Consider the following 25,180-nt stretch of genomic DNA (forward strand, 5'->3'; position numbering starts at 1 on the left):
AGATTTACAAGTTCTATTATATCAAATGCAACACTTATTTATTCTAGAAAAAAGCAATAATAATTATTCTCTTGTATTGCAAACAATTCGTTTTGACATGGTCAAATGACTAAAATCCCGGATTTTACAAAATTTTATAGAGAATTTGTATGATTTTTCGAATTTTTCAGATTTCATATTGAAATTTAGTCAAAATTCCAGATTTCTTTCCATCAAAATAATGCTTGACGTAGGACAATCGTCAGAATGGTCCGTCGACTAGTGAGTTATTGGTGTTTCCCACGCAGATAAGAGAAATGACAGTGTCATGATGGCAATATTTTCTCCCTAGATGGCTCTTTTGGTCTAAAATAAGAGGGAATGGTGAGGAAATTGGGTACATGTTATCCTAGACACCAAAGCATAACGAAACACGAAATATTGCGTGTTTCTGGTTTTCACAAAAATATAACGATGAGTAGCTGATCAATTATCGCTTGCAGCTGATAAGAAATTACCGACGTGATGATCGTGGGAGAAAATTGCTTATGATAACGCAGAGATTCTAGACTATGATGAAAACACTAAATTAATCGCGAGCACTCAATGACGCAATGATGTTGTTTACTCGGATTTTTCCTCGAAAGTTGTCTAAAATCATAAATGCGGAGATCTGGAAAAGCCCTGATCATCGTCACCATCACTGATTTCCATAGAGTGCATAAATCAGAGGATTAATGATCAATTAGCGTGGAAGTTGCGGGTAATCAGCATCGGTGCACTGGAGACGCATTTGGCAGTGAGTGCGAGATATTAATTACCCAATATATTTTTCCTAACACATTCAAATGCTCCGCGAAACGAGTTTCTCTGAATATGTGTGCTTTTTCCGCTGGATATTCGGCTCTCTCATGTGGAAATCATCTGTGAGACACGCAATTTTAGTCTTGTTCAGTCCGTCAAGGTGTGAGCTTCGAAGTCTTCCTCGTCTTTGTGCTTCCAGCGATGATCGTGAGATTAGCTCTCGCCCTCTTCTGCGCCCTCGCGGTGCTGCGCGGCAGCGATGCACGCACTTCCGATGAGCTGAGAGTGAAACTGAGCCACGGCGGAGTCGTCGTGGGGCGCCACTTGGTGTCTCACGACGGCATCGGCATCAGGGCTTTCATGGGCATCCCATACGCCGAGCCGCCTCTCGGGAGCCTGAGATTCCGCGTGAGTACAAAGCAGCCTTGACTGACTCTTCAGCTGCAAATTGCATTTCATTTGCGGAGTGACACCGTTTTTTCCTCAACATTAAAGTATCTGTAATTAAATTTCTCGTTTGCATTTCAAATGTGCAAAAGTTTTGAGTTTTTTCAGAGCCAATAAGTTGAGAGCAAAATGAGGCGTGAAATGCAACATTTCACTTTCAAATGATGGACGGATTTGGTTTTCTCTTTGAACAGGTCTTTTTATCTCTCATTTCAGGCCCCAGTCGCCAAGTCTGGCTGGTCAGGAGAGCGCCAGACAGTCGCCGATTCGCCCGTTTGCACACAGAGAGATCCCTATCGTCGGGACAACGAGGTGTGGGGCAGCGAGGATTGTCTCTACCTCAATGTCTACGCTCCTGAAGGCGTGCAGAAGGACGAAGTGCTGCCCGTGATGGTCTTCTTCCACGGGGGCGGCTGGCAGTGTGGCAGCGGAATCAGTTCCTTCTACGGTCCTGACTTCCTCATGGAACACCGAATTGTGTATGTGGCAGCGAACTTCCGCCTTGGGCCGCTGGGATTCCTCAGCACAGGCACTCTGGAGTGTCCTGGAAACTTCGGTCTGAAGGATCAAGTCCTTGTGCTGCGGTGGATCCAGCAGAACATTGCTGGCTTCGGAGGCAATCGCGATTCCGTGACGGTGTTTGGCGAGAGCGCAGGTGGAGCTTCTGGCACGTACATGATGATGTCTCCTCAGACCAGAGGACTCTTCCACAGAGTCATCAGTCAATCGGGCACCAATCTTTGCGCCTGGGCACAGCCAGCGCACAAAGGAGTGGCGGAAAAGCGAGCAGAGCGCCTGGGCGAGATGCTGGGATGCGAAGGCAGCGAAAATCTAATGGAGTGCCTGAGAAAGAAGTCAGCTGATGAGATCACGGAGAAGTTCTACGACTTTTTCGAATGGGACACCGATCCAATGATTCCCTTCGTGCCTGTGGTGGAGCCCGATCATCCGGAGGCCTTCATAACGAAGCATCCGCGCGAAGAAATGCAGCCGCACGGACTCTCGCTGCCCTGGATGTCGGGAGTGACCATGGATGAGGGTGCCCTCAAGAGTGCCTCTCTGATCAACGTGCCAGAACTCACTGAGAGCCTCAACGAGAACTGGGATCACGCCCTTCCCATTTCGCTCAACTACGATCATCACTCTTTGTCTCGCCAGAAGGAAATCACTTCTGCCATCAACGAATTCTACTTCAAGAACAGGAAACTCACGCCCGAAACGAGCCAAAATCTCACGAATCTCTACTCGGACGCATGGTTTGTGTTGGGCTTCGATGAATATCTCAGGATTAGACTCACGCAGAGTCAGGGAAAGAGAGGACCAACTTTCGTCTACCTGTTCGCCCACAAGGGATCGGCCAGTTTCACGGAGATCTTCAAAGGCGGCAGAGAGAAGTACTACGGCGTTTGCCATGCTGAGGAGCTCCAGTATCTCTTTCCGGTGGGTAAAGAGCTCTTTGTCAGCGCCGTTCCCACGCAGAATGACATCAAGATGCGAAAACTCATCACGAAGCTCTGGGTGAACTTCGCCAAAACTGGCCATCCCACGCCCAAAGGCAGTGGTCTGACCTTCAGCTGGAAGGAGGCCAAGGGCTATCCCGTGGACTATCTGCGCCTGGGAAGGATGGACGACGAAGAGAAGTCCTTGGCGAGCATGGAGAGAGGTTTGTTCGAGGAGAGAATCAACTTTTGGCGCCGCTTGAGAGCCCATCACGCGGCTGATGATGATAATTCAATCAGGAATGAATTGTAGAATATGTTTTGATAGATAATAAACTGTGTTACATTCGGTTAAGCGGATTAACTGTTGAGCTATTTTATGAACCCTAAAAGTGATCAAAACGACTAAAAAATCGTAAAAAAGAGATTTGTCGTATAATGAGGGAAATAGGTATGCTGTATAAGTCTTCAATTCTTAAATATTTGTTGATATTACTCAAATTTCTATATGAAAACGCGTTTCGGGGTATTTGTGAATGATACACGAAAAAATTGAGCATTTTTAGCATATTTAGTCACTAAATGTAACATTAACTACATGGTCTTTTCCTCTTTTCACAAGGTCTGATATGATTTTGATTCCAAAATTACCGTAGAAGGTTACAAGAAAATCTTAGCTTTTGCACGCAGATTTTACGTTCTTGGCTCTGACCAAAAATGATATAGAAAAATTAAGGGGATTATTGTACATGAAACATAAATTGTATTTTACAACTTCCATTGGATTAATTAATTTTACCAATTGAGATATTAAAAATGTGATGAATCACGCCGAAATTGCACAAATAAATCGATCTATTCTATTGCTAAAATTGGTTATTTATTAATATTTTTGGTATTCCTGCGCCTTCTTTGTCTTCTTCTCAGAATATCAATCGCTCAGCCGCCCAAAAAGCTAAATTAAAAAGAGGAAAAAAAATCCTCCCCGGCGGGGAATCGAACCCCGGTCTCCCGCGTGACAGGCGGGGATACTGACCACTATACTACCGAGGATGAATGGGTGGGAAGCAAAGTCTCTACACTCTCTACGCACTCCACACAACCATGGCAACATGATTCGCAATTCCACTATAATTTATGTACATACATACAAATTATACCTGTTAGGAAGTGTTTAGTCACCAGATTTGCAACGCAGAAGTGGACTTGCGACTGAGAAAAGACGACACAAGACGTTGAATGTCTTCAAAGTTAATTTAATATTTGCTTCAAGTGGTTCCTCGCTCTCGAATTGTTACATTCCCAACCTCATCATCGCTCAATCTATTAAATAAAACATCTTCTCACCCGGACCACCGCTAAAACTCTCACACAAAATGTTCTCTTCCTCCATATTGGGATTCACTTACAGGAAAAAGGCATTTATTAAACTCTAAAATTGATAAAATTTAATAGTGGTAGCGACTTTATAAGAGTTTTCATCATTTTCTCCCCATCTTTCATCTTCTTCACTTGATTTCTTATAGTAATATTTTCTCATAATATACATAGTATGAATATATTTAAGGTTCTTAGAATCAATATTAATAATAAGTATTAACGGCTAATGATAGTGATCTTTCTTCTCAATCAAATTTCCTTACTCTTCTCTCTCTGTCTCTCTCTCTCCCTTTCTGTCTTGTGTGGAAGAAAAAGGCGTACATTTAACCAATCAAGGAAAAACCATAAAATCTATACCAATTATTCGCTGAACATTTTGCTACTGTATTGCTTTCGTTTATTAGTTCTTTTTTCCTAACGTGCATCGAGAGAAGCATTTGCAGCCGAATTAAACTCATTGTTTTCCTCTGAGAGATAAGAAATCAAAAAAAATATCTAATAAAAATGGAAACAGCAACAACATTCATTTCTTAACTATTCTAGCATATCCTAATTGTTGAAGATTGGAAGACAGTTTGAGGGGCAGAAATCAGGCAAAAATAAATCATCAAAGGGAAGAGGTAGTGAAGTGACTAAGCATTTTCCATCGATTTTCTTTTTTTTTATACAATTCTGTGGTCGAAATACGAATAAGAATTATGGCACTAAATGCTGAACTAGCGGATAATGCCATTGTAAGATGCACGATTGCATTACTGAATGTTTAAAACAAATAAAAACACATTCAATCAAATCAAAATCAAGCATTTGGCACATTTTGAAGAAACATTAAGAAAATAACGCGCGCTGTGAAATGCCATGAAAGCCAGCTTAAGAAAGGAATCTCACGTTGATTCACAATAAAAAGGCCCGAGAGAAGATTTGTGGAAAGAGAAAATCATCACACAAAACCTCCTTTCCTATAATATTGCTTTTAACAAGTTATGTGATTGTGTGTGTGTCTTTCCTTCACAACTTTCGCTCTCGCCTTTTTCTTTTCATTGTTGAGGAAAGAAAAGCTCTACTGACAAAAAATCACCTCAATTTCCCATCTCGCGACTCACTAAATATCATTTATCAATATTTTTTTCTTCACGTGTGTAACAGGAAAGCGCTAATAGTTTTTCTTTCTTTAGAATTTGGTAACATTGTTTAAAAATTTTCTCTACTCCATTGTTCGTCATGTTCTCGTCATAAAACTGATTTCCTCTCGCAATCTTGTATACGATTTTTCTTTTTCTCCCTTAAAAGTAAAAGCACTAGATAAGCAAATTACTTTGGCGTAAATATTTACTACCATTGTTTCTCATTTCTTAAATGTGTTGTGTGTGCTATTTATAATTTATTATCATCAAAAATATGTCGTCTTCAGTATCTTTTCTCATACTCTTTCACTGTTTGTCCTCAGCTACGGTTTTTTTTTTGTATCCATCACACTACTTTAAAACACACTTTCTTTCGCTAATCTCACGATTTGTTTTCATTCCAAGGTAATAAAATATCCATATTTCATGCTCAATGTACCTTTTTCACTCCCTTTTTTTTGCTTAATGCATTGATTGTTGTTTCACATTTTGTTAGACGAGAAGCGTGAAATTCATCTTTATTCTCCCCCTATTTTCCCACCCCATCTTTTTATACCTTATCAAGTGTGACAATTTCGCTAACATTTAACAAGTTCAAACAACATAATGTATTTTAAAGTCAACTCAACAGAATCTTCAAGTAACTTTCTATACGTATCTCTTGTCGCTAATTCCTAAAATACTCCCTTTCTTCAGAGTGTTTTTATCTCTCTCTTTGCCCAACAATTGCATGCTTCATCGCGGTTGAATTTTGAAAAAATCTACCCTCCTTTTATCGCTCACTCTTCTTTGTACTTGCATCTCGAAAACAGGACATTGATCGAAAGTCTGGAAAGCAATCTCGATAGAGTGTTTGTGTGAATTTTGAGAAATAAAGAAGTCTCGCATCATCGCATAACTCGCAAAGTAACACCAACTACGTCGCTCATATTGCTTCAATTTGTTGTTTATATAGCTACTTTTGTTGGACTCTCTTGTCTTGTAAACATATTTATTAATAATTCTAATATATAGTGTAATATATAGTATATTGGTAATTTAATGCAACTCTCATCTCCTCTCGCCATAGTCAGTTTTCAACAAAGCCAACACGGAAAAATTGCTTTACAGAACACTTTTTTCCTTCTCATCTTGCATTGATCCACTTAAGTGCTTCTTCTCTATTCTCGCTCTCTCACTGGAGAATCTGAGAATTTCTCCATCATCGCGCACAGAGCTGTGGTGTAAGTGGTTACACTATTTAGCAACTATGATAATTTATATGCATCTTCTATTACACGTCAACTAGAGGTTAAAACAGAACTCCTATCAATCCTTCTCCACTACACGACAACTAATAGATTATCATGATTGTAAAAAATAGTTGGAAGAGATGCGAAAGAAAGGATAAAATCAACACAATTTCTTCCCTACTCGAGACTACCTAGTAGCTCTTGATGCATCTGATATTACCGCAACCACGCCGCCTTCTTCTTGAGTTTGCTGCGAATCGGCCGCTGCTTGGAGCGCTTCGACGGCGATGGCGACGACAGCGGCGTCTCTGCGTCCGTCGATGATGTCTGGTAGTGATATTGATTGTCCACCGAGGAGCGTTTCAGCATTATGGGTGCGGTGGATGGCAGTGACACGCCGGCCAAATTCAGCAGAGCATCCACACCTTCCGCCTTGCGGCGCTGCTCCTCGAGCTCCTCCTGAGCGCGTGATGTCATTTGACTGCACAGACAAACAACATTAGCTCACTGGGCGCAAACACCACAGAGGCAATCTCTCACCTTTCCTCACTGCTCTCGTAGGCAGCATCCGAGGAGGTGCCGTTGCTCGTGTTGTCCAAGCTGTTGCTGTTGGATGAGTTCGCTGACAAATTGCCGATTCCCGACGCTGTGCCATTGTTATTCCCACCAGCTGAGTACGTGTGATCCTCACTCGGTGAAGACGTGATCACTGGACGCCTGGAAAACACGGTTTGTTAACTCAAAGGTCATCTCTTAAGAATGTCAAAGCAATCATCCACTGCGAAACATCTTGTCTGATTTTTCCAAAACATTCATGTTTAAATAAATACAAGTAATTGTGTAACAAAGTGCATGACTTGCAGGACATAAATTTCCGTGTCATAAAAACTATTTGTTATCCAATTTAGCGTTTCTTTCGCACAACTTTTAGCTAGAAAATACATACCCGCTCTGATAGCTCTCAGAGAACACTTTGGGCCCATGCTTGAGGGCCAGCATCGCCGTGGCAGCATTAACATCCTCGATACTGCTGTCGGCGCTCCAGTCCCGCACGATCTTCTCCGGACTGCCACTGTTGCTGCTCGTGGCACTCCCGCCATTCTCACTGTTGACTAGGACATTGAGCATGGCGTTGGTGCCGTTCTCATAATAGCTGTACGACGTCAAGTGACGATACTCATCCTCAATCGGCGGACTCGCCGGCGGCTCTGGCGGCGCATCGAGTTCGGCCATGAATTTGTTCAGGCGAGGCGTGAGAGAGGCATTCAATGGACGTCCACCCGATGACTTCAGCAAAGAGAGGAAATAATATTCAATAAATTGCTAAACGGGGACAACTCTAAAATATCAACGAGAGCGTCTTCTATTTTAAACTTATTGTCTGTTTTTTTCTGCTGCAAAGGATGCAAACTGTGTGTAAACTGAAGTGATCCAAAAATAAACATTCGAAGCCGTGAAAAGTCGCCAGCAAATGCGAGAAAATACTCACCTTAGAGATAGTGGAGGAGTCATTTGACCCTTGCTGAGTCTTGTACACAGTCTTGTCAAAGGTTGAAAATGGATGGAAAGGCGAACGAGTGAGTGCCTGAATCAAGTTCTGCCTATACTGTTGCTCCACACGCCACAGAGATCCCTTTCCCATGTTCTGCAACACAATCACAGCACATTAATCTCTCATTCAACTGGTCAAAGAGACAGTTCAACTCACCGGAGCCTTCTCGACCTTCTGGAAGCACTTGTTGAGCGACAAGTTGTGGCGCACGCTGTTCTTCCAGCCAGTCGGAGCCGTCTTGAAGTAGGGAAAGTGTTTCACGATCCACGCGTAGATCTCTTTCACGGGCAGTGCCTTCTCGGAAGCGTCCTCGATGGCCATGAAGATGAGGGAGCTGAAGCTGAACGGTGGCTTATTGGTGGTGTGCACCTGTGGATCGTAGGGCTGATTCGTGGGGTGCTTCAGCTTCGATGGAGTCGTGGCGAGAGGTGTCTTCTGCCCATGCTGACCGCTGCCGCTTCCGCGATGCCTGAGCGGCGAAACCGGTTGCGGTGGAGTGACAATCTGCTGCTGATGGCTCTCGTACTGCCCAACTGTCGTGGGTGACACGAATCCCGAGTCGTTCTGGCTCTGTCGCAGCGTCTTCACGTGTTCCTCACGCAGATACTTCTTGTGGAAATGTTGATGGGGCGTCGAGGTAGTGGTGGTGCTGGACGTCGAGGTGGAAGCACCACCACTTGTCGCACCCACACCATTCTGTTGCTTCCCACTCGAGTGGTATTCAATGACAGTGGTCGTACCGCCCGGACTCACTTGAATCGTCGAAGTCCTCGTTGATGTTGACAAGTGATTGCGATTCTTGTTAATGGTGTTATTGTTGTTGTTGGGACTTATGTACAACTTTGGTGATGTTTCCGTGCTGTAAATCCCAATGCTCTGATCCGAGGTGGACACAATAGATGACGTGTTGTCCTCAGATATACACGAGTCCTCCAGGAAGTCACTTGTAGGCGACATGGCACCGGCGCTCTGCTTCATCAGCGTGTCATTGCTCGCCTGAACTTTTGCACACGAGAGATTGATTCCCTTGAGGAGGTCCTTGTTGTGAAGCCATGTCAGCGGCGTCAACTCCTCATCGCCACCATTTGCCGACGTCACAATCCCATTGTGATCGCCCGGATTGATTTCCATCTGTTCCGTCGCCAGCAGCACAATATTTCCAACACCATTATTCTCATTAGCTGCAAAGAACAAGCACTCATTAGCCCTCAGTCTACATCGCTGATAGGGGAAGTCTAGTCTAGGCAGGCAGTGATACTCACTTGCAGCAATGTAATTGTCACTGGTCTGCTGTAGCACCAATAGTTTGGAAGACCCCGTTTGCTCCACGGCAACTGTTCCCTGGCCATTAACACTCCGACTGCCACCACTTCCTGTCGCCACACCATTTCCATTTATCACAATGTGGCCGCCGCCACCCCCTCCGTCTCCGCCGCCGCCGCCACCGCCAATCCCCGGATTGCTGTACTGAATGTGCTGCTGGAGGATCACATGGCTCGACTCGATCGGCATTGATGACATTATTAAGTTTGGTGATTCCAACATTGGACCACCATCCTGCGATGGAGGCCTTTCAGGTGACATTCTGCAAAAAGATGATGAGGGAAAAAGGTCAGATTGACACCCTATTGCATCAGAAATTACTCGAATGTCTCTCATCGCAAGGAAATTAATCGAAAATTACTTCCACTTTCTCCACTGTGGACCACGTACAAATCAAGCACACACATTGCCAATCATTCGAGTTTTGCCTTTAGCCAGAGCGAGAGAGAAAAAAATCAGGTCACACCAATTTTAATGCATTCTCTCTCCACATACAACACAACACACATCGAACACAACCAACGCTTATCCACTTGTTTTCTGGCATAATCTTTTCTTTTTTCCAGCTAAATCAGTGCCACAAAAGGGGAAATTTTCACTTCCTACCACTCAATTTTACGGCTTCACTCGCAAATCTTCCCTTTGCCAAGACACCTTGTTAACAATTCTTTGGAGGGTTCGACTTGCCGAGATGCCCAGTTGTCCGGAACACTGATAGTTTCCAAGTCAACTGCTGCTCTAGCAGCAGCACCAGGACGACGGGGTGACAATGTGATGAGGAAAGGCGCGCGCTGCATGGAAAATGAGAAGGTCATAATTGATGGAAACAGCTGAAACCATGGAAACGATATTGTCGAGAGTGTGCCTCTGCTCACATCCCACACAAAAGCCAGTCTTCTTGGAGTATGTGCGTCCTCTTTCACTCCCCAGCGAGACCTACCCCTTTCCCTCCCCCATCAATACTCTCCTCTCTCGCCCCAGCCAGAAATAGCGATTGTGGCAAGGGAGGCAGAAAAAAGTGCGACTTATAATAAACTTTTCCATATTGACTTCTTTTCACCGAGTCCCACCCACTTTTGCGCCACAGTCAACAATCCTCCTCCAAATCAATGGGGTGAAATCGATTTTCCTCACGACGCCTTGATGAAAAAAATCCCCGGGATTTTATTACACACATATTTTCTCTAATGTCTCCCCGCCACTCGACAGAAAATCCTCAGCTCATCCACAGGAAAGCTCTCTTGCGCTGGCTTTCCTGCCGCACGTCAAATGAGGTGCTGATTGTACCCAGAATCTCATATCTGCACACCACTGAATCATCTCTCTCTTTGCCACAGCCTCCGCAGTCCTCGGTGACGTCAGAGCGTGGGATAACTCTGTGACGTCATCTCAGATTATGGCATTTCTCCTCCGCCGACCAGCAGAGCAGAGAGTTTAAATAGAATTTTCCGAGGCAGCAACTCATATGTGATTTCATCGCTTATAAACTACACACACACAGCTTGTGTATAGGCTGCTCAGAGACGATTTCATTTGCATATTTCTCCTGTAATACGCCTCCCATTCAGATGCTTATAATCCTGAAATAGCTCAGCATCCTTCAAGGCTCAAGCCATACTGAAAAATACATTATATCTCCTCAATAAGCAGCACTTCTTCTGCCCAATAACACATTTGGAGCAGTTTGTAAGAGTGCTTTCCGAGTCTGTGAATGTATATCATTTGATAAACACTCGATTTACCACTTCTGGGTGTTTTTGCGATTGAGAATCATTTATAGAGTTTTACAAAATGCTCATTCATAAACCAATAAAGTCATGTTTCAGTATCCTTCTGTCGATTTCTTGACGAATAACGTGTGAATGTTTCAAGACTAATTTTTAGATATCCTTTAGATGTCGCACAAATGATCATAATAATATCATTTGAAAAAATTTCAAATCTAAATATATCTGAATGAAAAGCATAACCCTTTGAGTGAATGTATGTAAGTGCAGTGAGTGCGGTTCTCTTGCCCCAGTAATATTCCCTATTTTAAATGTATCAATCGAAAGATACAATTGTGAGTGTCTAATTTAGAACCCGGAAAGCGGTGATTTCGCCTCTCATTCACGCAGATCCCACAAGAACCACGCACTGATGGTATGTGTAATTTTTCCTACATCATCATTAGGCACTCGTGAGGAAACATGCGATGCGAGATAGGAAAGGGGAGAGAGAGAAAAGGCGACTGTGCCGAGAAGATAGGAAAAAGGATGAGATCAGAATGAAAGCATAATAGTGCAAACAAATTCACTCCCACACACTCTGCAAAATAACATCTCTTTCACACTGAAATTGTGTCCTTCTCCGCCCCTTGCCGAGCTTAAAAACCCGCGCCTGCCGCTGAGGTGTGTTTTTGTGGCATTTTTTCTTCTCCTGATAGCAAATGCGGTCTTGGACACAAAATAGCTCTTTCTCACTCAACCAAAATCTATTCACTTTGTCATGATAGAGGCTTTTTTTCTTCCTCCTCTCATTTATGCCACACACTCTCTTTAAAGCAGCCCAGAAGACGTGAAGAAAAAGAGCTCGAGAGCCACTCGGTAGCGCACCATACTGATAATGAAGGCGTCCAAATGCCGTTACCATGCCAACGACGATACTCGGGAGACTCGCGACGCATTTATGGAAAGCCCCAACTGAGCGACGCCACAATACTGCCGGCTCTGTCGCACACACTGTAGGTGGAAAAGCTCGCAGAGGGAGCCGCCTGGCGTGTGACGTGGGAAAAGCAGCGATCCGACAGCAGAGAGAATGAATTGGATTTCCAGCAATGCCCAATGAAAGACTGAATCCCAATTGAAATCCCATCTGATTAGCAGTCACACTTTTACCGCATCTCACCACATTTTTTATTGCACACACATCTTACATTGTGACTGAACTCGTGATAATGAAAACTCATTTTGGTCGATAGATTTTCAAGGTGGAGTTGTGTATCGTGTCAGTTGAACACCTGACCCAATTCCCCTATACACACATCACCGTCTCTCTCTCTCTCTCACTCGCTCTCGCACAACTCCTTGTTGAAAGGTGTACACACGCCGAAGCCACACGTAAACTACATTGAAATTGAATAACATACCGAAAACTTACATCAAAGTTTTATCCATGGAAATTTCAACATTCATCCCCGCGCACAACTCCCTCGGACTCACTCATCGACCCCAGACATTGTGTGCTAACCCAATTTCCCACCATGATTCTCATGAGCAATTAGAAAGCCAATGCAGGCATTTCACCCCCTCACACAATCTCGACAACTCGTGCTCTCCTGATATCATGTGGCAAATCGAGGAGATAAAAATAAAACAAGGCTGTTAAGCATCGTGTAATCAGTGTGACTTTATAACACAATTGAGACAAATCACTTTTAGCCTCCCTCTTTCACTCTCGCCCTATTGATTTTCAAAGAACACACGAGTCAATCGAAGAGTGGGCATCATCAGTTGCACCTACTCACAACGCAGAATCACCTAAAGACAGCGAGGATGCCTAGCAATTTGCAGGTCACAGCGAAAATTTCCACACTCACACAGCGAAACACTCTCCAGTCCTCCAACGGGCTACTGTTATGGCAACCTGGAGGTAATCCACACTTTTTCAGCACTTTTCTCCACCATCTCCTCATCGCAGACACTCCATGGGAAGGATCAATAAAATTGAAAACTATGGCAACATACATGAGGAACATACAACATTTTCTTACCCATTAGTCCCATGGAGTCTCACTGTCGTTGAGGAAAACCCTACACTTTGCCTCTCTGTGCACTTACTGCCCTCCCACCCACCCATGGCCACGCCACCCGGGCTCTAATCTGCAACCACTCAATACCAACATGCACACAGAGGGACGCCAGCGACTGTGTGCGGACACAAGATGGGGAAATATGTAGCTGTGCGACTCTGTGAAAATTTCTCCACTTCCTGCGGAAAAGAGGATTGAATCTATTGCAATTTTCCCGTCTTTTCACAGCCTCAGCAAGGGTCAGTAATTTTCCCATCATATCATGCGCTACTTATCACGATTTGTATCTCATGAGACAAATTTCCGGACAAACAATCAAATCTCTCCTCTTCTCTAGCTTATTGTGTAATTTTTGTCAGTACTTGAAGAGTGATTATAAGCTGGATTTATTATTCAACTAACCTTCATGATCGACTAGACAAGTAAAAAATTATGTCAAGACGAGAAATTGGTTGCAGGGAAACGCAAATCTCGCAATTGATTGTAATTGGACTAATAAAAACTAAGAGAAATTTTCAAAAATCATATAGAAATATTCCACAGTAATTTTGCAGACATTATGTCACAACGCAATGCACTTAAAAAGTCTCTTTCTGTTCTTATCCCAAAGTCCATCCTGTAATTCTAAGTTAACTCCATAAATTCTTCATTCACTCACAATTTTAGTATTGCAGATGTTTATCCACATCTTTTTAGAGCCAGTTTGAAATCGTTATCGCACTCCTTACAATATTAGCAATACGAGAATAGAAATCATCAAGGTAAAAGCTTGCTCACAGTTGTGATATGAAACTACAATGTAAACTTACTGAAAGTTGCACAACAGTCTCAACCCTTGTTCACAGCACATTTCCAAAGTGAGGGGTAGAGAAAATTAAATTGCAGGAGAATGTGGAAATTAATTGCTGTGAACATTTCAATTTGTCTCCCATCAAAGCAGCAAACGTTGCGACAGAAATCTATTTGGACGGCAGAGCTGAAGTAGGGAAAAAATTGTGCTAAACGCGATATTTTGCAGCTCGTTATCATATCACACCATCATATCGCGCGAGTCTACCATTCTCCCATACAATCTATCCTCATCTTTCTCACTTCTATTCATATTTAATCATGTGACCACCATTTTTGCCTCCTCCCACGTCACCCACCACACTTCCCTGCTGCCTTCTTGGCGCAACACCAACCCCAAAAAGGTTTTCATCTTCGCGAGTTGTGCGAAAGCTTTCCAATTAAGCTATTCAATTGATAGTTGCAGAGAGCTGTAAGCAAAATGGTAGACAGGCATTTTTTCGCCTCGTGTTTCACTGTGCACATGAATCCACATACTTTCGCGATGACACTCTCGGGATTTGTGCAACAGTGGCGCGACTCCAATTTTACACGCTCTCATCCTTCATTCCATTTTGCCAGGATGGGACAATATCTATATATCACATTCAATTCTAAAACAACCGTGTTTTCTCACACAACAAATTGTGTAATAATAAACATTATTCCTGGCGCGTTTTCAGCTTGACGTGGTGATGATAACAAAATTAATTTTTTTCTTCTTCTACATTTCCAACTCCACTTTGCGTATAAACAAAATTTTTATTATGTGTTTGATCAGCAACGAAATGGAGGCTACACAGTACACATTTATTAAATTGTACATTTTATCGTCGGACAAAAAGAAAACCCGCAAACACACGAAAATCCAGTCAAATACATTCGATAGCAAGAGAAAAAACACACAGAGAGATAAATAGCCAAACAATTGATAGAGTAATCATTAAGATCCCAAGCAAAAGGAGGGTTTTTTCTTCTCTCTCGCAGAGGACATTCGACACAAGAGAACGATTCCATGAGAAGAACCATCGCGAGGCACACATATTGACGAAGTACATACTTTCGCATTCGCGCACACAACAGTGATGTAATAACCAAATACAACAAAATCACTTGAGTTGCCAGTTGCCTTGAAGAAAATTATATCTGCCACATGTAAAACCTGGTCAACTCCTAATCATTACATAACGACGAAAATTACATTTATACTCAAAATTTTGCTCCAATTCTCCTCCACAAATAGACGACCACTTATCATATTTTCGCCTCTATCTTCAACCCAAACATTATATCTATGTTCAACACTTACAATCTCATTATTCACCAAGAAAGTGAAAATGGCTCCAAGAAATCCACACGGGAAACTCAATTGAAGAGTAATTTGCAAAGCTATTTTTCTCTTCAGAATTTTGTCAACTCACTCAGAAAGTTCACATGTAACTTCACATATTTCCCCCAATTCTGATCAATTTTCTCAACACTCAAAAAAGCGTCCTGTGCACAGAGTCTTGAAATAATTGAGAGAGATTAAGAAGTATACTGAACACACAATTATTACACAATTGAGAAATTATCCACGATTTTTTTCCCGTATTAGCGACTGGTTAAAAGCATCAACCGCAAGAGTTTTTGGTATGATGACCGACTTTTTCCACCGCACGACGCGAAATACAATACAGTAATAAATGAATGTGTCGAGCAAGAGAACTTGCTCCCGGTTCTCGTGTTCTCTGACGATTCTACAAGCTCTGTCTGGTTGGTAGCTGAAAAAGAGGAAATGACATGGACATGGACGATTTTCATTTGAGTTCGCGCGACATACACATTCTTCAAAATTCCCCCAACTATCTCACTCACTCGCAACTCCCCTGCCCAAAGAGATAGCACTATACTTGAGCTCCTCAGTCACTCGCAGATATTACAATCAGACGCACTCTCCCCGCCGACCGAGTAGCCGATATATTAACACATTCATCTCTCGTCACGATACAACACCACCGAAAATCCGCCTGTGCCGTGAGCGCATTTGTCGCTGCTCTAGAAAAATTTCACGTCTTTCTTTCTGTCTTCTCCTCTCGCCGGCGTGCAAACACACTGGCGAAAAATTGCCTACGTCAGGGACTTTTCCTCTCCACTCTCTCACCCATCAATATCCCTCTCACTCTCGATGCCGGGCTAATGGAATTTTCTTCCTCTGCAGTCTTCTCACTCTGTCACTTTATCAATAGCCCCGGCCTCATCCACCAAATTCTCTCTGTGTTATACACTTAATATAGACACCTTGACGATGAAAAACGCCATACGCGAAAATGCGAGAGAGTCAAACCTTTTCTCTCCCCCCTGAAATTTAATACATTCGCGAATTGCTAGACATCATTCTCGCTGAACATAATCGCAAGCGAAAAGTATACATTTTTATTCCGTAACATATTCCGGACGACGTTTACACAACACTGATCATCGCAGTGTACATACAGAAGAATTTAACCACATCATCATTCGCCACCGAACAGCCCAAAAACTTGATGTTCTGGCTGGTTGCCGATACAATACACAATCTTTCTGCATCTCTCACACTCTCGGCTGATTGGCCTCCTCCATTCGGCGAGCCTCGAGAAACTGAATCTCTCTCTCTTCAATTCAACCACTTCCAAAACTGGCAGCAGTACCAGCAAGCCCAAAGACTTTCTTTAACAAAACGCACTTCCCTAAAAATTGTCTCTCTCTCGCGAGTCAACATGCTGTCATTACATGTATCAAAATGTCATATTTTATCATAATTGCGCCCCTCATACACTCATGAGAATCAAACAACACACCATGTATTCAAATACACAGAAGGCATCATCACAAATAATAAAATTGTCGCGACACCAAACCACAATTACACATGGCAAATAAAAAATGTTAAATAGAGTATATATTGTCAGTGGGAAAAGGTATATGACTCTCTCTCTCTCTCCCTCTCTTGGCATATCTCTTACACTTATTTTATCATAAACGGTTGGTATGGTAACGTACTTTGTGCACATTGGCCAGATTATAATTCATACGTCCTCTCTCTCGCTCTGTCTCTCACCCATTTAATACAAAACCTCTTGGCACACCACCAACATGACGCAGTTGTAATAATAATGTTAGCTGTACTTTCAACAAACACCCATACATCGCGTCTCTCTAAAACCATTTGGAAAATCACACTCTTCCATCCCTATTCGCGATAAAGTGAGTTGTGTTGCTAAACTCTCCCCAGATAAAAGTGAATCTCACACAAATTTACCTATAAAATTGACAAGTTGAAAAACCGCAAAAATGCCAACAAGGCCAGGAAATTATCGCCCATTTTCATGCTCAAAAACTGCACGCCGCTTGTTGCCACCTTCAAAAATCGTGCAGGGAAATTTTCAATTTATAGAGACAATATGGAACTTCCATCTAGCAATTCACAAGGAGAGGCGAGAGGAAAACCGATTCAATTTGCTTCATACGAAGTAACCTTTGACACCAGTGTTTTGCTCTCTGGAACGCGTTCGACAGATGAGAAAAAGAGAGTGATCATCTAGAAAGGCACATAATTCCTTATTATCACAACACACGCTACAATGAACATAAACATCCACTGAGAAAAATTCCGAAGGCAATTCACATAGGAAAACCCTATCAGATTTTCTTAATTTATCGCTATCAGTAATTGGAACGCGATGATGTGGAACTTTACAAGATGGGGGCGCCTGGTTGTGTAGTTCTCCTCTCGAAAGAACACTGCGTTGCCGAGTGATCAAAACATTCCAATGTCTTTACCTAAATCTCATGGAAGCTTATCTTCTGTCCGTTTAGTAAAACGTTATGCCAGATAAATCTCCAAATATGTTTTACAACTATCTTAGCGTTAATTTCTCATCTCAGAGGCTTTGGAATGGAATTTATATCGTGTTAGCCTTACGGAAGCATTACTGGAAAGATATCTGATTGATGTCCATGCTTAAATGAAAACTCTTCTTAAACTTTGACCTATCATTTAGTCTATCAGAATCCCAATTTTATACGATAGTTGTTACACAATTATTCCTAACTAGCATACTTGCATATCCAATACATGTTCGACATGCGATTGATGTGGAATGGCCACTGGGAATATTAATAATCGCCAATCACTATAGGAAGGAAATTGTGGTGAGTTCAAAAAAGAGGACGGTTTGTCGATAATATTAACATGTTTTCCCAACATTATCAATTTGTGTTCCAGAGAGAATTGTTACTCAGTGAAGAACTAAATAAATTGAATCATGACAGAGCTTGAAAAAATTAGAGTCTGAATTTTTCCTCTACAAATGAGAAAATTGGACTAAATAGCTTTCTTAGAGAGCGTCTTCTAATTCTAACACAAGAGTGCGATGTTGATTAGATAACATGACGCCTCATGGCTCAACAAAGCCGCACACATCCGATTGTAACGCACAGAGAGGAGTTAGAAAGATAAAAAGCAGTGCGAGCAGAGCGATTGCAACCTGCAGTTGTATAACCTTTAGCCAAATCCCATCAACAATGTATCGCATTATTTAATTATTTCTCACCATGCTTCAGATCATATAAACACGGGCAAATATAGCCGTTCAACAGAGTGATTTACACTCTCAACTCCATTTTCCATTCAATCCGCGAGAGGCTGAGCTGCACAGCAAATAGATATAATAAATATTCGAAAGGAAAATCACTCTCGAGACCGAGAGCAAGTGGTATATTAAATGGGACAACAAGGTGTATTTGTGACACAGTTAAGCATCGCCACATTAAATTTATGCTCAAGTGAGACAGAAACTTTTGACCGGTTTTTAGTCATAATTTATACAAACGCGCTTTATACTTTAAATGCTAAATAAAATTCAGTGGAAAAATTGTGAGGAAAAGGCCTGCACTTCACCTCCATCGTGCTGCTTCACAAATTGATTTCACGCCTGAAAAATTCCACTCAATGACAACCGCGCTGAGGTGCAAAGTGATATAGGCGTATTAATTATTTTCTTGCATTAATACACACACATGTATTCATTCTTTAGATCGCTCAATCGAATCTGCAAAATGTTGAGCACACTAATTTCTCAGACATTCTTGCTACACAATAAAGCAATCGTCAGCCATAGAAAGTGGCTTGTAAATTCCACCCAGACAATTTTTGCTCCACCATCTTCACCTCAGCAACTTTGCCTTTTATCTTATCAATTATCGCGTATCTTTCTAGTGTCATCTCCTCCTTTATTCCTCCGGACACACACTCAAAGCACAACTCACTGGCGACACGCAGAACACGCGCAGCGATGGGAGAATAGCAAATAATATTGCGATGAAAATACTTAAACGTCAACTATTTCATTTCAATATATCGCAAAATATTAATTTACAGACAAATTAACATTTTTAACAAGGCAAATTTAATGAGAGAGCGAGAGGCGATTATGGGTAAACATTTTAAAATTTTCACATACTATTAATACACACTCATACAAAGGACAAAAAATGTGCGCAAGTATGCAGAGGTGGAGTTCTACTAACAAATAACATCTCTTCACTTTACTCACAATGTGTTATTATTAACATTTCGAAAACGCCGCGAGAGAACCAATTTAGAGACGACACTCTCGAGTCGTATGTCGCATTTTGATAAAATTAGCGATTCTCTACTTTCCTGCGTTTCTTTCGTCACACAAATGCCGCATCGTCGCGTCTCTCTGCCCACAAGACGCTCATTCTCTCTTGCTCTGCGATTTAAAAAGAGTCAAACACACTAAATACCAAACAATTTAATATAAAACTAAGCCCCTTTCTTTCTCTCTCCCTCTCCCTCTCTCTCTCTTTCCCGGTCGCCGTTTTGCCAAAGCGTATTAAAAGAGGTTAAAATGTGAATTCCATGCTCCTTTGTCACCCAACGATCAAGAGAGACTCTTTGGCACAAACACCAACTTCGCCGGCGAAGGGGGAGAAAAAAGTTAATTATACTTTCACGTTCCACCCGTTCCACCATTGAAACATAATTAAACAAGTCTTATGGAGCATCCGCATATCACCTTGTCCATTTTCTACACAACACACACGAAATCCCCACACTCAATCGCCAACAAAACCCCGCGCGCTGTCCAGCTCAGCGACACGGGCTTCATTGCGCGATTTGGTGTATAAAATTTCATCAGGTGTTGGTATTCTTGCACATGCTTGAAAGATTTTAAAATCTCTCTCCGAGCTGCCCCAATCTGAGTGCCAAATTTAACTGTTCTGCACCTCACGTCGAGTAAATATGAAGAATCATAATACATGAGAAACGCAGTATTCCTCTTTCGCATATATTCAATCTTTTCCTCTCCATTTTCTCTTTCATGCTACGCTTTTTGGGGAGGCAAATCATTGCGGAAATTCTTGTCCACAACAAACTGGAAATTCCTGTACAATTTGCAACACAACATCGCAAAAATCCATCACAAAGAGAATAAAATTTGCGATTCATTAACACTCAACGTACCGAAAATGTGATCGCACCTGAATTCCTGAGTTAAACGTTAGATAGAAAATTTACATACAAATACAACAAGAGGTTTTCAGTGCAGAATTCATGTGTAAATTCTAAATATTTGGTTATAACTGCCACAATTGCAATTGTAGTGTTGAGAGCACGAGAAATGGCAAAAAAGAAACCTTCAAGAGTGAAACGCATGACCCCTTTGTTGGCAATTTGACTTTTTGCCAATGCTTGAAAGTCTTTTAAAAATGCCTAATGAGATTTTTATATAAAAGGCAGACATGAAGCGAAATTGAGATGATGCTGAAGAAATGTTATAAGATGGAGAAGGCCAAGTAATTGATTATCATTTACTGTAAACAGTTAACTTGCTCCTCTCGTGCACACACAACACCAAACAACATTTGAGAACATAGCACACAAACTCGCGCGTCAACATGGGTGAAAATGTTGATTTGTGCACCAAATTCAGTCCAATAATCGTTACTCAAATTGCTTATATTGAATTAAATGAAATCATCATGAAATGTAGCGGCCAGAGAACAGAGGCGCACACTATCAGGGATTCTACCTTTGTGGCTAAGTTCAAACCATAAATCACACACGGTTTCACTCCGTCATACGTGGTGTAATATATAGAACAGCAAACACTGTGATATCCATACAAGGGTGGATGTCTGAGAAGGAGACACTGTGCAATGTGGACACTAATCTATCATTGAATAAATCATCATTAAATTGCGATTTTTCCCTTATTTGCTGTGTCCAGTGCTAAAACTGCGCTATGTCTGTCTTTTATCGTTGTCTCTGCAATATATGCCTCATAAATGCTGCAGTATAGTTCACTATCATGTACTGCGAAAATACTCCACACGTTCTCGTTATTGTCAGCGTCGTCATGGACATTACAAATAAACTCAATTATTGTTTGTCACTGTCCGAATATTTTTGTGACGCCGCGCAATCGACGCTTCACTTCATCCTTGCAGAAAAGTCACCTTTTTCTATTTACCATCCAAAAGACGCATCAGCAGTGGAAAATTCCTCAAACACACTTTTCATCCATCCAAAAGCGATTACACCCAAATTCTGTATCTATCCACGGAGAGAAGAATTCGCCAAATAACAAATATAACATAGAAGCCACAAACACTACGCAATTTCACAATTTGCCGCACAACAACACATCATCTTTGTGCTTCTCTTCCATAGCAATATTGAACTCCCCTTTTTTTGATCAATTGATCGGGTCTCAAAGTTCCAATAAAACGTACTCATGCTGCAAATGATGAAATTTTGCTGAAAAAAACAAAAAAATTTCCATGCCCCTTCTTGCGGGCGAACGGGGCGAACGCACACACGGCAATTCTAGGTCATATTCGGCAGTGTACAAAAATGGTGTGTTTCACTACCAGTTTTAATTCCACTGCTTAAATCCCCATTTCCAGTATTACATTTCACATGAAATCGATTGCCCTTCCTCATTTGCATCACCTTTTCACTTTTCCCCCAATCGATCTGCGTTCATCGAGTTTTACATGCACATTTCGCGACACCAAAATCAATTCGGGTGGTCAAAAACGCTGAAACCCCATTGATAAATTAATTAATTTGCAACCTGTCCTGTTGTCACACATTCAAGTTCATCAATAGCGATATATCGCCTTTTATCATCTGCCACAAAACTCTACACGATTAATCCCAGGGACAAATGGAAATGAGTTTCAATAAAGCATGGTGTACAAATTCGAAGGAAAGAATAATTATTGTGATTCGGCATGGAGAAAAACGCACAACTTATCCCCACTTCGCACTTCTTCCAACCAGATAATATCAGCCAACAAATTAAATTATAATGTGAATAGTAAATGAATATGCTTGAGTTGTAATTAAATTTTACTCTCAGTTTCAAGAGAGGCGAAATCAAGTTTCTGTCCTACGTTCGACTTTTTGCATGAAATGTTTGGATGGCAAAAGGGAAAAATCTGATTAACAAGTCAATTTTACAGCAATCACACCAAACTTGCGTTGTTATCGCGAAAGTTGCAAATCACACCGACCATTGCCGACTTTGTGCACGGCAAAAAGGAAGATTATGGTGGAAAATTGATGAACTTCACCCACACCACAGCCACAAAGGCGCGATCGAGGAGCGGAAAAAAGCTTTTAATACACACCAAACAACATCGAATCACACACAACAATAAACTCTGAGAGCTCTTCTCATATACACAGCAAAGCAAGACCGATAATCACTGACATAGAAGATCTTGCACCACACATTTTTAGTCGGAATATCTCCTCTGTAAATAGGTGCAAATATCCAAATGAACAAGATTCGTCCGAATGTCGCTTGTAGGAAGGACAACTGCATTGTTCGCAGTCAACAAAAAAAAACCATTTCCTCACTCTCTTTCTACCTTTCTTTCCTTCCTCTTCGATTAAAATGAAATAGAAGAAATATCGCCTTCCCTTTGAACAGTATAAACTCTCCATTGTTATGGCCAACAATTTAAATCAATCGCCATTGACTGAATGTCCAAACCCCGCTTTTGCCTCCTGGAAAAGGATTCATTCAAGTGAAAAAGCCCCAGTCCTTTCAAGCACCCCCAAAAGCCCCTGGACACATGTTCAATGGAAAGTCGCCCTCCAACACTTTTGCACTGAATTTTCCCTGCGAATCGTCAAGCCAGAAATCTCATTACGCAACAAAATAGACGTTGTATGTGTCTTTAGCGCGTCTCTCTTTTTTCATAAGGCGCAGAGAGTGAAATAAAAAGTCCAAAAAACCAATACAGAGAGCTAAACTGAGCCGTACTGAGTCTTTAGCTCTATAATTGCATATTCTCGTCTACCTGTGCGACTTTGAATATTAATTTCTTGGTGAATTGCTGAGCAGTTCAATGCTGCTTGTTTACACACAATTACAGCCTTTCTCCCATACAATCTGGAATTAAATTTCTTCACAGCCATTGAGATATTCTCAATACACATCGATGCCATCATAAAATGTCGGAGAGGCTAATTTTTCTTCTCACTTAGCACAATTCTGTCGAATGTGCGCTTTTTCAGGCTCCTTAACCAGTGTTTACCGACTCTGGGAGAGGTCTCTTGAGTCTATAAAACCCTTTGCAACAAGCTTTGTTTATTAGACTACTGCTAATGACCAGATTTAAGGCTTTTTGCAGTCACAAACACCGCAATTACCGATTTGGTGTATTTACAGTCGGTGAGTAATGTTAACACTTCGTCGCCACAAGTAGAATATTATTAGCAATATTGAATTTCTCCGCAGCCCTTCTCAATGTCCTGTTGAAATGCGATTGGCATCAAGATGTGAGAGCGACTTTCAAGGGTTAATTGACATTTTGCGCTTTCAATTTCAATTCCATGTTTGGAGCTAAAGCTCATCTGAATTCCTCTGCATGATTCAAGCCTAAACACCGAAGATTTTTGCAAATCTCCAGCGGTGGAAAGTGATGAATCATCTCGAGGGGTTGCTGTCCATTATCTGCGGAGAACTTTGTTTCCTCACCCGGAAATCTTGTCTATGATGCATTTAGGTATCATTTGGAGTCTGATGGATGGATCACCTCCCCGCCACTTCCTCCTGAGCCCAAACACTTGAGCAAACACCAAATTTGGGCAGGCGTGTGTTGGTAACCGCAGAAGTGCGATTGTGTGCCTCTTGAGCTTCAAGTTCTTCAGGCCCGAAGCTAAAGAGAGGAAAAAAGACGGAATCGAACGCATCGGAATATTAGCAATTGACGTGGACACTTTCTGGGGAATTATGCAGTTTGCTCTGAAAATATCCTTTCCCCGCCTCAGGAGGAGATCTCGTGCTCCCGGAACGTGGACTCTCCGTGAGAGCGTGACCTTCACGAGGGCACTTCTCTCACTGGCCGCGATGCCTCGTGCTCGGGGCTCACAATGAGCCTTTGTCGCACTCCCTGGCCACCATTCCGGGGAGAGAAAATGGAGTGTGGCCAGTGTGGCGCAGTTCCCAGACACGAGGCGCCCCTGGCCCACCGATTGGGGGGTTCATTGGTGATTCTGTGCACAATAGTTTGGTGCCATGGGATTTGTAAAAATCCGATGAATCGCCTTCAAAACACACAACAAAAATGGGTCAGGCTTTTTTGCTTCGCAACTGGCTGCTGGTGCCTCATTCCGTTTCTGTAACTCACACAGACGCACATTTTTCACCCAAGACGACGTTTACGCAACAATTTTCCACCCATTTCCCCGTCAATCCAACCAAATTCCATCGAATCCGCATTGCCAGGCTCTCCAGGAATCACCTGAGACCATTTTTCACCACGTACCTGCGATATTTCCCAAGATATCTGCACTTTTTCACAGACGAGCGTCCCTTCCACTTTTTTCGCTAGCAAGAAAACTCAACACTTTCAATGTGTCAAAAACGCAAACAGATGACAATGAAGTTGGCCGCTGAGCTATTTTCTCAAAATCACGCTCTTTAGCGTTGTCCTCTCGAATTACACCCAAAATCTGCTAACAATTACCAATTGGAAATATTTCATGACAAAATGCCACAATTCATGCGAATTCCATCGCGAAAAGCAGATGTGAAAATCATCATTGATGAGGAGGTTGGGAAATAAACAAATATATACGCAACCTATTAAACAATTTTCGCATCGTGGAAAAATCGATCCTGCAGTTTCTTAAGCTTTCGCCAAGGGACAGTACGTAAAATAAGATTTGAACTAAGAAATCACACTTTTATGTGTAATTATGGCCTTAAATGATC

General features: G+C 42.0%; 2 protein-coding genes and 1 non-coding gene across 7 annotated transcripts; 1 reads left to right on the forward strand and 2 right to left on the reverse strand.

Moving 5' to 3' along the window:
• Positions 1-909: 909 nt before the first annotated feature.
• Positions 910-3,636, forward strand: LOC132263895 (venom carboxylesterase-6). The gene is made up of 2 exons (XM_059763911.1): positions 910-1,191; positions 1,447-3,636. Exons 1-2 carry the CDS (start codon positions 985-987, stop codon positions 2,980-2,982), a joined length of 1,743 nt encoding a protein of 580 aa, XP_059619894.1. The 5' UTR covers positions 910-984; the 3' UTR covers positions 2,983-3,636.
• Positions 3,637-3,650: 14 nt separating this feature from the next.
• Positions 3,651-3,722, reverse strand: Trnad-guc (transfer RNA aspartic acid (anticodon GUC)). Its single transcript has one exon. It is a non-coding gene; the product is annotated as a tRNA-Asp (tRNA).
• A 451-nt stretch (positions 3,723-4,173) lies between these two features.
• Positions 4,174-24,847, reverse strand: LOC132263894 (uncharacterized). 5 transcript variants are annotated; one of them, XM_059763908.1, is made up of 9 exons: positions 16,042-17,260; positions 15,642-15,661; positions 15,208-15,405; positions 9,220-9,542; positions 8,114-9,138; positions 7,895-8,050; positions 7,352-7,692; positions 6,946-7,122; positions 4,174-6,886 (listed from the first exon to the last, which is right to left on the reverse strand). In XM_059763908.1, the coding sequence occupies exons 3-9, from the start codon at positions 15,213-15,215 to the stop codon at positions 6,622-6,624; spliced, it is 2,295 nt and encodes a 764-aa protein (XP_059619891.1). In that variant the 5' UTR covers positions 15,216-15,405; positions 15,642-15,661; positions 16,042-17,260; the 3' UTR covers positions 4,174-6,621. The 5 variants fall into 5 exon arrangements, with proteins under 5 accessions (XP_059619891.1, XP_059619892.1, XP_059619890.1 ...); XM_059763909.1 differs by lacking the exon at positions 15,642-15,661; XM_059763907.1 differs by lacking the exon at positions 15,642-15,661 and having other exon boundaries at positions 15,791-17,260.
• Between the last annotated feature and the right edge of the window lie 333 nt (positions 24,848-25,180).

Source organism: Phlebotomus argentipes, unplaced genomic scaffold, assembly GCF_947086385.1.
Source record: "Phlebotomus argentipes unplaced genomic scaffold, Phlebotomus argentipes genome assembly contig_39, whole genome shotgun sequence".
NCBI classification, from domain to species: domain Eukaryota; kingdom Metazoa; phylum Arthropoda; class Insecta; order Diptera; family Psychodidae; genus Phlebotomus; species Phlebotomus argentipes.

What these genes read in the sequence shown, in the direction of transcription:
- LOC132263895 (XM_059763911.1), top strand. Translation starts at nt 985, where the DNA reads ATGATCGTGAGATTAGCTCTCGCCCTCTTCTGCGCCCTCGCGGTGCTG. An exon ending in TCGGGAGCCTGAGATTCCGC is followed by an intron (nt 1,192 to 1,446) that starts GTGAGTACAAAG and finishes CTCTCATTTCAG; the next exon opens with GCCCCAGTCGCCAAGTCTGG.
- LOC132263894 (XM_059763909.1), bottom strand. An exon ending in TGACAATTACATTGCTGCAA is followed by an intron (nt 9,139 to 9,219) that starts GTGAGTATCACT and finishes TGTTCTTTGCAG; the next exon opens with CTAATGAGAATAATGGTGTT. An exon ending in TCTGAGAGCTATCAGAGCGG is followed by an intron (nt 7,123 to 7,351) that starts GTATGTATTTTC and finishes CGTGTTTTCCAG; the next exon opens with GCGTCCAGTGATCACGTCTT.